This window comes from Geospiza fortis, unplaced genomic scaffold, assembly GCF_000277835.1.
Source record: "Geospiza fortis unplaced genomic scaffold, GeoFor_1.0 scaffold428, whole genome shotgun sequence".
In the NCBI taxonomy this organism is placed as follows: domain Eukaryota; kingdom Metazoa; phylum Chordata; class Aves; order Passeriformes; family Thraupidae; genus Geospiza; species Geospiza fortis.
In genome coordinates this window covers 808,626-822,984 of record NW_005054409.1, presented here as the reverse complement: position 1 = coordinate 822,984, position 14,359 = coordinate 808,626, and the positions used below count along the sequence as shown (strand labels likewise).

Sequence of the window (14,359 nt, the reverse complement as noted above, 5' to 3'; positions counted from 1 at the left end):
TGTGCCCACAAACTAGCAAAGTCCTGGGATTTCAGGAGAGCAGGAGATGCTTTGTTTTCAGAAAGCTCTTTTGGAACTCAAAAGCCTGGTAAAAATAATGAAGCTGGTACATCCTCATAAAGCTAAGACATTTTTCCCAATTATATTTTAGCACTCCTGAACAGAAATTATGCTCCTGTGTTAAAATCACCCTCTATAGTAAGAGGGCCTTGGCTTTAAAGGCTGTTGATTGAAGGGTGTTTAAAGTAAATTGGAAGAACTGTGGCAGTTAAACTTGCTGGGAACTTTGGTTCATTGACAGATAAATCTCAAGAAAATACTAGAAGAATTGCCCCTAACAAATGTTATCAAAGCTCATGTCTCAGAGAATTCCAGCTTTTGCACCTAAGCAAAGCTGCAGGCTGTGTCCAGACCTGAGCTGAGACAGATCAGACAGCTCTGGGGGTAATTATCCTGGGCTCAGTGGAAAGGCTGATTAGTTTCTTGGTGATACAGGATACCTGGAGGGTGTGAGATAGATCTTTATCAGGATGAGGATGTGGCACCTTTTAGAGTCTTTCTGTGTAAGATGGTATTGTGAAAAGGCTCATCTTCTTTCAGTGTACAATTTACAAAAAGCATTGGGATTTTGTGGTTCAAAGAAAAACAAAAGGAAGGCATAACCAGTAAATTCTGCATATGAGAACAAATGTAACACAACTGCAACACCCTTTTTTTGAATCCTTATCTTGTAAATTGGATTGGAAAGATGTAGGCAGGTTTAGGACCATGAGGTAGCACTCCTTGCCCCTGCTTGGGACCACAGCCATGCTGAGAGTTTGTGTAGTTTCTCCACTCTGGGGTTAATTTCGAGATGAGAAAGAATTTTGATATCCCTAACGGAAGCTGAAACACTAACATCCCAATCCTCAGGTCTAGGGGTGATACAGCTTTGTGAAAAGATGAGAGCAATCTCTTGGTAAAGAAACGGATGATAAGAAAACAGCAACAATCCAATTCTATATAGGTTGTCTCCTTTTCTCTTGAAATACAATATCAAGAAAATGAAACTTGGGGGAAAAAAAAGAAAGAAAAAGAAAAAACTATTCCAAAACCTTAAATATAAATCCTTTATTGTAATATAAATCTTTATCCTTTCAATGCGTGATTGTGAGTCTTCCCTTTTCATTGGGACGTATTTGCCTCTCAGGCTGATTGATGTCTGTCTTCTCTTTGCCCTGTGTTCTTAGTGCCCTCGTTGTAATTCTTCTGTCCATCTTTTCATTGTTCTGTTTAGAAAAAGCACATTCTTAAAGTGCTTTTTAAAAGATGGGATATAATCACACAGTGCACCTTTTATAGGTGTGTGTATATATATATTTTTTTTCTCCTATATGCATTTAGACTGCTGTGGAGTGGTGGGGGTTTTTACCAAATAAGATCCCAAAGTATGTACTCAAGGTTTAAAATTCATGGGGTGCTTTTTTCACTTCTTCAGAACCTAAACTTCAAAGGGGTGAGCGTAGCAGTGCAGTTTGTGCTGAAGTCTAATGGAGTGCTTTACATCTGAAGTGGGCTGCACTGTATGTTGTGTGAAAAACTTGGCTGGCAAATTTTGTATTCAAAAAAATCTATTTAATTTGCTTTTCTTTAGCCAGTTGAGCTCTACTATAAATGGAATTCAGCAGCACTGCCTGTGTGCACACCAGCAGTTCAGCCTCATCACTAATTAAAATTAAAACTCAAATACATTATTTCCATAATTCTAAAATACTAATTTTTTGTTTCAAATATCTTAAATTCTTACATTTTTTTAACTGATTCCTTCAAACTCTTTCTTCCTTCAGGTAACCTTTTCGACACCACAACAGACCACCTGATAGATGCAAACCCAGATTTTTCAGTTTGAATTTCACATCCTGCATCAGTGTTCTTAGCGGATAGAAGCATCCTCTCCTTTGAGCAATGTTCCTGCAAGCTCAGCACGAGAACTTCAGTGTACTACAAGACATGGGCATCCATACAGTTTTTCTTACAAGTCTGTGCATTTTCCATGTAACCTCAAGTAATGAACCACCAGATCTCTTCATTGTTCTTCATCTTAATTAAGATGATTTCCCTCCGCATCCCGTGCATTACTGAATTAGCGGGGTACCCACTCTGAGGTCATTCTCTTACCTGTGTTTCTCCTCCATGATTGTATTTTTCCACATGTTTGTATGCTTGCCAGCAGTGTCTCATCTTAAACCACGAAGAAGTTGTGACTCTTCCTGTCCCCAGGGACCAGGGTGGCCTCTCTCTCCACCATGAACCCTGGGGGCTTAATGAGCATCTGACCTGGTGAAGCTCTTTGCTTCTGCAGACCCACTTTTCCTTTCCTGGCTGCTGTGGTACCAATGACCAGTCACACACATCTCTGATTAAAAAATCCTTACTGGGTTTAGGAGGGTATAAAGGAGGATTTCTCCCAGCAGTGCCTAGGTTCCTAGTTATAGCAAGGAGAAGCTGTTCCTCAAACAATTTCCCCTATGTGGTCCTAGTGGGATGGCTCTTGAGCATCTTAGTAGTGCAGATTGCTGGAGGTGGTCATTTTCCCTTCACTGTTGCCCCCAGCTTGCTCAACACCTCAATTTCAAAATGTATTATTTTTCTGTTTTCTAAGAAGAGGGTCTGCTCACTGCTCCCTGTCCTTGGCAACAATACTCACCTATTTAAAAAAAAACAAGTCACCTTTCAACTGGCACTGTACTGATATCTCAGCAGTTAAGACAAGTGAATCGATCAAGAAATTGCACTACCCTCTTAGACACTGAAAGGGTCAGGTCAGGGCTAAGGTAAAACTGTGTGTGGCCCCTCCTGCAAACCTTCATTTCTGCACCTTTCATCAGCACTAAATTCACTTTAAAAATGTCACAGAGAAATCTGGAAGGTCTTACCTGCAACACCTATTGATCACCAGGCAGTTTGAGCACATGTCCTGCAATTGGAGGGAGAGCTTGCTAGAGCCTTTGCCATTGTGTTTCCTTTCCCTGTGTGTATCTTATCTTAGGTACTTTTTTATTTTTTGGAAACTGTTTGGCCTTTGAGTGTCTCAACAGAAGTGCTATTACAGAGTGGGATGGTTTTCAAAATGTCAAACCTCTTTTTGTAACAATCCTAATGCCTGTTTCTCAGGTGTCACAGAATACCCACAAATAACACTGAAGCCAACGTGAACAGTTTGTTCTGTTGGCACCTGAGAAACCAGGCTCCCAGCTGTTCCCCGCCCACCTTCCATGGACTTTTAGGAATGACCATGTTCTCTCTGAAACTGTGGAATAGATTGAATGTGCACTGCAAACCTTAAATTTTGAGTCTTTCCTTCCTTCATGGCTTGGAGTTGCCTGCATTGGGCAGGGGGCACCAGCCCGTTGTGTTGTAACCCTTCAGCAATGAAATCAGCGTTTTGTAAATTTGGAAGATTGCATTTGTGTTTACTTACTGTGACTACTGTTCAGACTTTCTTCAGAAATCTTTTTATAGGGTTTATTAGAAGAAAAAAAAAATCATTCCATATTTAGGTAAAAATGTCTCAATCTTCTGTATATATGTTTTATTAATATGTAAATATTTAGATATTTTTAAATTACTATGTTCTTAATAAAGCGACAAGGGACTAGTTGTGAAATGGTGTATAACATTGTGTCGTGTTACCAATCTCTGGGAAATCCTCTTTGTCAGTTCAGAAAAGAAAACCTACAATAAATAACTTTAATTGCAAGTGTGTTCCTGTGTTCTATGCTGGATTCCCGTATTTTAGAGGAATTACTTTGCCACCAGTGGACTACACATAGGAAAACCCTGAAAGTTCCCACCAGGATGCTATTTTTCCAGCTGGCTCAGCCAGAAACCACACTGGCCTTGCCAATCACAACAACATCTATATCCAATCGTGTAATAACTCTTGAGTATTACAAACTGATATGCTTGAAGTCTAATTTTAATTGAATTAGGTGCCTTTATAATCTGCACTTAAAAGGTTAAGCTCTGCTTCTATGGAAACAACACACAGGAAGGACAAACCAATACTCACAGGTTGGAGTAGCTGCAAAGATATATGCTTGGTAATTCATTATCACACCCTCGTCAAATGTTTAGCCTTAGAAAATACTTCCTGCAAAAACATGTTCCTGGTAATCTTCCATCAATTCCAAGGAGCCAGTGAAGTGAAGCAGCAGCTCACCACACCTTTTTGGCTTTTTACAAGAAGCACTGATGGTAAAAGTCCCGACAAGAGCTTCCTTCACATTTCAGTGGCTGCCCGGATCGGCTGGAGCCTGGTGCAGATCCTGTGTGATGCGACAGGAGCCAGTGCAGGCTCTCCCCTCTGGGGGGTGCTGGAAGAGCATCTCGGTCACAGGTTTACGTTAGAAGGGACCTGGAAAGCTCCAACCCCTGCCATGTGGGCAGGAGCATCTTGCACAAGATGAGGTTGGCCAAAGCCCTGTCCAAACTTGTCTTGAACTCTCCAGGGATGGAGCATCCACAGCTTCTCTGGGCAACCTGTCACAGAGCCTCACTGTAAACCAATCTCATTGTAATATTGTTTTTCTTAATAGCTAATCTAAATCTAATTCTCTTTTAGTTTAAAACTGCTGCCCACTGTCCTGTCCCTACAGGCTCCAGTAAAAAGTCCTTCTCTATTTTTCTTACAAGCCCCCTTTAAGTACTGAAACGCCACTCTAAGATTTCCTTTTCTCAGGGTTGAGCCCTTCAGCTCTGTTCTCCCTTCTCTGGACACGCTCCAGCACCTCAATGTCTTTGTTGTAGTGGGGAACTCAAAAGTGTCCCCAGGATTCAAGGTGTGGCCTTACCAGTGCCAAGTTCAGGGCGGACAATCACTGTCTTGGTCCTGCTGTTACAGGCCAGGATGTTAAAGCACGGCTTTGTTCGGCTTGTGTTTTAAAAAACAGGGACCAGCTTAATACACTGTTCCTTGCAACATTTAAGTGGAGCACCTGAAATTGAGTCTAAGGTACAATTCTGAGCGAGAAATGTTCCTGTGTGCTGCAGTCTGCACAGAACTAATCTCATCTGTGCTGCAGAGCCACCAGCACATGCTGCTACCAGCTGCAGGCTCACCTGCTGGAACAGCTTTGGGATGGAGCAGGTGACTCTGGCAGCACCCACACCTGAGCTCCAGCCATGCTCCTGCTTCCTTGCTGGCCCAGTCAGCCACTGCATCCCTCTGCCCTGTCTACAGGACACTGGAGATTAATACTTTGGGTGAAAAAAATCCTTCTGAAGCTGAAGAGGAAAAAGGATATCCTCCTGGTAACATGAAAGGAAACTGAAGCCTGGGCTTTATAAAAAATGCATTAATTGTGAGACAAGAAGAAAGTCATCTCAAGTGCCTGTGACATGTTGGTTTAGAAACGGCTGGCTGAGTCTTCGGGGGAAACACACTCTGTCACATCAGAGGGGCTTGGGGATGGGTGGTCCTGATGCAGCCACCCCTCCTCTAGAGAAACCTTCTCCCCAAAAAGCCTCCCCTCTGCTGAGGCCTCACTGGGAAGCACATTTCTCCTTCTATGGGGAAGGGAGGGGGCACAGTCCTAGGAAAAACCCCATGGGGCCATGTCCTCCTACAGAAACAAATGTTGCCAGCATTTTGCAAGACTTTTCCAAAATAACCCCCTTGTGCATGTTCTCCCCCAAACCTAAAGCAGCAAAATGCCTTGTAGGAGGTGCTAAGATATCTCTTCTCCCTCCACTGGCTTTCCCAGTGCTTGAGCATCCCCACACTGGGCTGGGGTAAGCACCCGCACTCCTTCCTGCCACGCTGTCATCACAGAGAGGCATGAGAAGAATTTGTACAAGTAGGTCAGGTATGATTTCTCATCCGCCGACTGCTAATAAAAGCCACTGATGTGAAACCTATAACATTATGAGTATAAATAATTTAGCTCCAGTGTGTAAACATCAATTCTGAGTTTTAAAAAACCCAAAATAATTCCATCAGCTTTTTCTATCCCCTCCATGCACATGTTGTTATACCCAGCTGATAACAAGGGCAGTAATTTCACGTTAAAGTGTTCACAACACCACCCTTGCCCCTGGAGCTACCAACAAGCATGGGGTGAAGAGCTTCATCCACCTCTGCCCAGCAAAGGACAGGTGAGAGTACCATGGTGGCCCATGGCTCCTGCTGGAGCCTGGCCACAGGGCCAACCTGGAGTGGCAGCCATCACCATGGGCAGAGATGTCTCCTGGCCATGTCCGTCACCAGCACACCCAGCAGTGTCATTTTCAGGTTGGGGTGGATGGAAAAGGCCAACCCACACAGTTCTGCCATCTGCTGACCCTCAGGTGGCCTGCAGGATCTTTCCTGCCCCAGGATGGTTCAGCAAATCATACAGACTGCATGTGCACTCCAGCAAAGGAAATCAGTCCAGGAGACTTTAAAAAACCTCGCTGGCAGCAATACTCCCATACCACAGGATCCCTGCTCTGCTTCTGCCCCATGCCCAGCACTGCCCTGGAGACATCAGGTGAAAAGGATGTCAGCTAGAGAAGGGTGAGGGGGGCATTTGTGTGTCAGGACAGTGTGAGCCTGTGCCAGCTCCCCAAGGAGTCACTGGGAAGTTAGCAGGGATGGATCTGGACTGGAACCAGCATGTGGCTACTGCCATTACCACGGCTTAGAAAAAGCAAAGATTAATGTAATCATTTAATCCCGAGAGATTTCAGGATTCACCGACTGTATCTCATGTCTCCATTCATCACGACACAGGGGATGTGTGTAAACTGCTCTGCTCTTAGCTGGACCTCTGCTCCCTCCTGATTTCCCTTTTCCTGAGTTTCTCACAGGCCCTCAGTGCCCAGCTCTCCCCACTGCCACATCCCTGCCTCCTGACACAGCTGTGGTAGGCCCTGCCACACTTTTTGGCTGGTGAGAATGGTGACATCATCCACCCTTTGTTCTCTTGACTTTTTTTCTGGTGATAGCTCTGTCCTCAAAACTGACAGACCTCCACCTCCCTGGCCTGATGCTGGCAGCAGCAGTGGGGTATCCCCTTCCTGCATCTCCATCCACCCTTCATGTACTGCCCTGATGCTGTAAGGAGAGCCAAGACTGGGCTGGACACCCTGCAGGGAATGGGGTTTGCCTTAGGGTTAGAAATAACCTCTGCCTGCATAAAATTTGCCCAACCACTATGGTCTGGCTGGACAACAGAACAGCAGCAGTGACAGCCAATGACTCGCCGTGGATTTGTCCTTTCTGTCCCTCTGGTCCAGGGCACCACAGGTGTGATCTGACACCACACAGTCCCATCCTGCCTGGGGGTCCTGCTGCCTTCACTCCTTCCCCCAGGACTAAAGCACAGACAGGGGCTCCTGAGCAGTCCATGGCCACCCTGCACACCCAGGTGCTGCTGCCAGCCCCAAGGAATGGCAGTGGATGTGCTGCATCCCACAGAGATGGAGCACTGCTCCAAGACCTCCACTTCCTAGATCCTCTGCTCACCAGGGCATCATGTTCCCAGCTTCATCTCCTGGACAGCACAGAGTGCCAAACCCCAGTGCATTAGCATAGATTTTACATTTAACATTAATTACAAGTGGGCTCCCACATGGCTCCTCTGCTGCCTTTCACTGAGCATGGTGCATCAGCTCCCACCTCTCATTTAAAGTCCCTTTGGGGAGGCCTTGGAGCAGTGGAGATTCCTGCCTCATGCAGGCCCCCAGCACCCATCCCAGTGGGATGGTGTCCCTGGGGATTGCCCTGACCCAGGTGCCAGACCTTGCACTTGGCCTTGTTGGACCTCATGAGGTTCACATGGACCCACCCCTCAAGCCTGTGCAAGTCCCTCTGGAAGGCATCCCTTCCCTCCAGCACATCAGCAGCACCACTCAGCCTGGTGTCACCTGCAAACCTGCTGAGGGTGCTCTAGAAACCACTGCCTGTGTTGCTGATGACAATATTAAATGGTTTTGTACAAGCCCTTAAGGAACACCACTCCTTACTGGTTTCCACATGGACATGAAATTTGACTGAATTCTGGACATGACCAGCCAGTTCCTTACCCACCTAACAGCCCCTCCATCAAACTCATACCTCTCCATCTCGAGGCCAAAGTGATGGGAATGACCATATCAAAAGCCTTACAGAAGGGTAAGGCCCTGAACACCACTGCTGTGGCTTGTAGGTCATACAGGATCTAACACCATTTGAAGAGTAATCAGGTGGCAGCCTGTCTCACCCTGTCATGGAATCAGAGACACTCCCATCCACTGCAACACCTCCGTGCTGGATCTAGGGGTGCTGTGGGGCTGAGACCTCTTCTCCTGACCTAGCAAATCAGGTGCTGCAGATTCACACAGGATGCTGGCACAGCAACACCCCTGAGAGGCTCTGACCCAGCAAAACCCCACCTTGGCACACAGAGCCAGGGCTCAGAGGCTCCTTGTTGGGGTATGCAAACCCTCTCTGCTTCATGCTGCAAGTTTTGGTCCTTGAAACCGCGAGGCAGAACACTGCTGGGCCGACCTTGAGCAGCTCTGCCGTGTTCTCCATCCTCCTCCGAGGGGGGGAGGTGAACCCACCCAGCCCACACAGGAACCCCTCTGCTTTGGTGGGCACAGAGCCCTCGGTGAGTGCCAAGGTTAATGCACAGCAGTGCTGCCCTCCCAGGGAGGGCTCACTGTGAACCCCAGAGCTCTTCCTCCAGAAACAAATTGCTCTTCAACTATTGCCATCTTGTGGCGTCTGTGACCCGTTGCTTGTTCCTTTTATCTGCTAATGGTGTTGGTGAGAATCAGCAGTGTACACAGGCAATTTTAAAATGAAATGTAAATGAATCAGAAATGCCTACGGAGGAGCCATTAGCATAAATCCAATCAAAGGGCTTTGTTTAACTTGTTAAAAATGACTAAATATTTAGTGAGTGTGGGTGGGTGAGGTGATTCTTGCTCACACTTGGGAAGTTTTAGAAGCAAAACTAATGCTGATATCCTAAATGGCTGAACTTATCAGCAATTTTCTACCCTGAACTGTGCCTCCTCAGCCTATAACTCATTGGAATATTGTCCCCTGTTCCAGATCACCTCTAAAATATTATCACAGAATATGCTGAGTTGGAAGGGACCCACAAGGATTATCAAGTCCAGCTCCTGGCCCTGCACAGGACACCCCAGGTGTCACACCCTGTGCCTGAGCACATTGTCCAAACACTTCTTGAACTCTGCCAGGCTCGGTGCTGTGACCACTGCCCTGGGGAGCCTGTTCCAGTGCCCAACCACCCTCTGGGTGAAAAACCTTTTTCTATTATCCAATCTAACCTCCCCTTACACAACTTCAGGCCATTCCCTCCGGTGCTGTCATTGGCACCACAGAGAAGTGTTCAATGCCTGCTCCTGCTCTTCCCCTCATGAGGATGTTGAAGAGCACAATGAGGTCTCCCCTCAGTCTCAACTTTCTCCAGGCTGAACAAACCAAGTGATCTCAGCCCCTACACATGCAGCATCCCCCTCCAGACCCTTCACCATCCTCATGGCCTTCCTTTGCACACTCCCTAATAGTTTAACATCTTTCTCATGTTGTGGTGCCCAAAACTGCCAACAGTATTTTCTTGTAGGAGTACTTGACTCACTTAATGAGATCTCTGGACTCTCGTGAGCACTGCAGGCATCTCCTGGGAGTGGAGATTCCCTTGGAACAAACCCTGCCCATCCCTGTCATGCCAGTGGTCCCACCCAGGTGGGATGCTGAGGGTGCAATGCAAGATGGCACCACCAGAAGTGCAGGACCACCATGACCACCTGTGTTGTGCACCACAAAGATCACGCTGGGGATGGTAGACTCGATAGAAGGGAAAATTTTCTACAATGAAAGTGATGATGAAACACTGAAAGAGGTTGCCCAGAGAGGTGGTACATGCCCCATTCCTGGAAACATTCATGGTCAGGTTTGTTGGGGTTTAAGTTTTCAACTTCAGTCTGGTTTAGTTGAAGATGTCCCTGTTCATGGCAGGGGGTTTGGAACCAGGTGACTTCTAAAGGTGCCTTCCAACCCAAACCATTCTGTAATTCTATGAACAAGAGACATTCCAGTGCCTATAGATTTTATCCAAAGTGGCAGGAATGGGAAGGGTTCACTCCTCTGGCCCCAGTGTTACCTGCTGAGTGTCAGGAGGTACACATGAAGCTGAGGTTTGGTGGCAGTTTCAGTGGCACAGCAGACCAGCCCCAGCTCCCTGTTCCTCTGCTGCAATCCACCCATCCTGCCTCCACTCCTCAGGCTCCCACATTCACAGCAGCTTGTGCAGAGATCAAACCAACCCTAAGTAAAGTGGGGAAACTCCATTTTTTGGAGCACACATCTATTCCCTGACCCATCAGTTACACTCTAGCTATATGGACAGTGCTAAGGATATTGGTCATAGAGATGTAGCTCTGCAGCTTGGATTAAATCAAAAACCGAGTTAAAAACAGCGCTCAGCCTTGGCTCTGCTGCGACTCCTTGGGCTCCGCAGGGATCACTCAGGCTGGCAGCAGACGGGGCTTGGGGCAATGCTTTGCATTTGGGAAGAGCAGCTATTTCCTGCTGCTTTGCTCTCTGGAATGGAGCTGCACCGGGCGGGTGTTAATGGCCTTTCTGGAAATCCAAGCAGCCGGCACGGGGGCTGTCTGCTGGGCTTTGCTTTCCCCCAGGCGCTGCCCATCAGCCGCTTTGCCTTCCCGTCTGCACAGGGAAATCCCTCACCTGCAGGGATGCTCTCCTCAGGCCGCTCCGAGCATTTGTCCCTCTGCACACTGCCCCTCATCCTGCTGCCCAAGCGTCAGGTCCTGCAAAGGCAGATGCTGCTGTGCAGAGTTTACTTAACGCCAATGCTGGGCACAAATCCTGGGAAAACACACTCAAATCTGGCAGCAGGGAGGGGAGGAGGAGCAGGGGTATGCAGGGAATGGGAAAGAAAGGGAGAAATGGGAAGACTTAATGTGTGATTGTTGCTCTCCCTGTGGGATTTTGTGGGTTTTACTTTTAAATGCTGAGGAAAAGCCCTTTAGGGGAACGTGGAGTACCACATTACAGCATTTCCCACTGCTGTCAAGTGCATCTGCTGAGTGCAGGGCTGCATTTGGGGGTACAGAGATATGGGGAACCCTGACACCCTCCTCCATCCACCCCCACATCCCAGCCAGTCCCACCAGAGGGGTCTCACCTCCTGGCAGCTCCAAGGATCCAGCACTCCATTGAAACAGCCTTTGCATGTCTTGGTGCATGTAAATCAGGGGCTTTCCAGGAGTTTCCTGGAGGAGCCACTGCCTGTGGGCTCAGCAATCCTCATTCCTCATGCTAGCTTGGACTGGGAGCAGGAGAGATGCTTCAGTGCCTCCTCTGCTGTGAGACTGTTATGGCAACACACTCACATCCAACCCCTCAAGGAGAACAAACCACCCAGCCCCTGCTTAGGGGCTTGGGCTTGGTTTATTTTTGCTTTTCCATGGGGAAAACACACCATGGCACAGTGGTTATCCCTGAGGAGATGAGAGGTGGCATTGGGCACACCTGGTCTCTTCCAGGGCACCTCACCTGCAGCTCTGAGAGCACTTTGCTGATGTTACACCTTTTTCCCATATAAACCACTTTCCCCCATTTGCTCAAGTTTTAAGTGCCTGGTTGGCACAATTCTGGGTGGGATTCAGCTCTGTTTCAACAGTTCAGATGTGTTTAGGGGATCTTAATTACATACTCATCCAATGGATACTGCTGGGGCAGAAGAAGGGGAAGGGACAGACCCGGAGGGCTGGCTGCATGTCACCCTAGGGAGGGAAAAGGGAAGCTGGGAGCAGCAGCATCCTTCACTCCCATACCCCTGGTTTCCAGCAGGCAGAGCCAGCAGGTTTGCTGAGGTCATTTGGCTCCTTGCAACAGCCACCTGTTTTCCCAAGGAGCTGTTTGTTTCCCTGCTTGTGCATCCCACCAGCCTTAATTCAGCATCAAGAAGGGCCTGGTATCTCAAAAAGCTGTGGGTGCCCCATCCCTGGAAGTGTTCAAGGCCAGGTTGGCCTTGAGCAACCCAATATATCTAAAGCTGTCCCTGTCCATGGCAGGGGTTTAGGCTAGATGAACTTTAAAGGTCCCTTACAACTCAAACCAGTCAGGGATTCTAAAATTCTGTGGTTTTAACAGCACATTTGCCCTCTGCTGTGCTTTGGCAGCAGGACATTTCACCTCTGGATTCACCTAAATTCCCATCCATCAGTACCAACCCCCCCCAGCTACTACACAGGGCTGGCAGCAGAGGAAAGCAGGAAAATCCTGGATGGAGAATAAGACTCCTTGCCAGAGAAATTATATGAAGCAGGTGGTTCCAGCTCGGAGAAACTCAATTTATATTCCCAAATGACATGCTGGGAGCTGCTCACAGCTCCATCAGCAAGCACAGCACAGGCAGGCAGATGTTTTGGCACGTGCCAGCAGCTGGAATAGGATTGCTGGCTCAGCTTGGCTGCACCCTTCACTCCAGACAGTAATTTGGGAAGTCAGTGTTGGAGGCCCATCCCAAGGGAGCCTGTATTGGGTGGCTGCAGCTCTGGCTGGCAGAACCACACAGCTCATTCTGAAACAAAGAGAGGGAGCAGAGCTGGGCAGGAGGAGCCACTGCTGGATTATTTACAGGCTCCAGCCTTGGGAAAACCCTGGCAGAGAAAAGCACTGGCTCTGCTTGGGAGCAAAGGCCATGGTGGGGATGATGGGGTTGTGCCCCTGCCATCCACACTGCAGGAGCAGCTTTGCCAAAGGAAGTGGGACATGTCTGGGGACACTCAGGCTCAGAGTGGTGGGATGTGGCTTAGGGACACAAAGCCCTGCAAAGGGAGAGGGACACAAGGAGCATTCTGTGGGCACTGCAAGGCACGAGGCTTGTCCCCAGGGCAGGTGTTGTCAGCACAGCTGAACTTCCAGGTCTGGAGGGGGAAGGAGGAGGTTCCCACATAGGCTGAGCAGTGGCACTGAGGGGAGTGTGGCAGAGGCTGCTGCCTCACCAGGCCCTGTGTGATTGTTTTATTTTCAGTGTGCTGCCCAGTAACAAAGAGCAGCTGTGCTGTGCCTGCTGCCCCAGACTGGCAGAACAAAGGGGCTCCGTGAAATGCTTCCCCCACATGTGACACCATGAGGATGTGACAGGCAGGGTGGGAATACCAAATCCAATGCAGTTTTGCAGAGATGTGTGTAAATCCAAGAGGGCTTCAGCAGAAGCCACCCCTAACGCTGCAAGAGGCCGTGGGAGAGCACACAGGCACATCTCAGACACAAAATGCCACCTTCCCAAACTGCCCACAAGGCTTCCCAGAGCCAGGCATGCTTCCCTTGAGGTACAACTCAGCCTGCCCACCCTGGGGAGAGCCCTCACCACCCCAGCCCAGGGCTGGTGGCTGCTTGTTCAAGCCATGTAGGTGCCTGGGCAAAAAAATACAAATAGAAACTGAGAAGTGAACTTTCCCTTGCAGCTTTTGGGGTGGCCAAGTGCAGGAGCAAAGTATGAAATGCTGCAAAAGGGATGAGGAAGAGACATGTTGTCCTCTTCATAGAGAGGGTTAGAGTAGCTTTACAGCACAGAGGTGTTAAACTGGTGGTGCAAAAGCAGCCAGGAGCCCCTCTCTGGGCACACAGCAAGGCAACAAGCACCAAGACTCCAGCAGCAGCTGTGTACACACCACCACCCCCATCCCACACCAGCAATTGATGGAAAATGGGGTCCAGGTGAATCTAGTCAGACCCCATTGATCACTGAGAGGCAACATCATTCTGTTTGACTGCTACAGGGTGGAGGCTGGCAAGGGACTGGTGTTGGAGCATCATCCAGGAGCAGAACCCCAGGAGCCCTGCCATGGGTGCAGAATCCCAGGACCAGAACCCCAGGAGCCCTGCCATGGGTGCAGAACTCCAGGAGCAGAACCTCAGGAGCCCTGCCATGGGTGCAGAACCCCAGGTACAGAACCCCAGGAGCTCTGCCATGGGTACTCCCTCCGTGGAGGATGCTCAGCTGGCTGCAGGGGATAAATGCAGCCTGCAAAAACACAGAGGAAACTGCACTTTTTGAACTGCTGTAAACCACGATGGGAATGTTTAAAAGAAGCTGCCAGGCAGGTATGATTTACTTGGCTTCTGATAAAATCTCACATCAGAGACTATTAATGCACCTTATCAAAGGTTAAAGGGGCAAAGTCCCCGTTTGGCAACAGAAAACAAAGACAGAGAACATCTGCTCCTTGAAGCAAAAATGAGCAAACACCAAGGCAGAGTAGAGGTCAATACTGGCATCATTACTATTTAATACCACTTGTATATTAATGAGAGGCAGGAAAAACACAAAAAACAAGGCAAAGAAAGCCA

At 48.3% G+C, this 14,359-nt stretch overlaps 1 protein-coding gene across 3 annotated transcripts in view; it reads left to right on the top strand.

Moving 5' to 3' along the window:
- Positions 1-3,739, top strand: part of BEND7 (BEN domain containing 7) — a 46,585-nt gene extending 42,846 nt beyond the window's left edge. For 2 of the 3 annotated variants that reach the window (XM_005426286.3, XM_031061323.1), the window contains exon 9: positions 1,827-3,739. In XM_005426286.3, coding sequence (XP_005426343.1) covers positions 1,827-1,888 — 62 coding nt within the window. In that variant the 3' untranslated portion in view covers positions 1,889-3,739. The remainder of the gene's footprint in view (positions 1-1,826) is intronic. The other variant, XR_004082300.1, reaches the window with a different exon arrangement.
- The last annotated feature ends 10,620 nt before the right edge of the window (positions 3,740-14,359 follow it).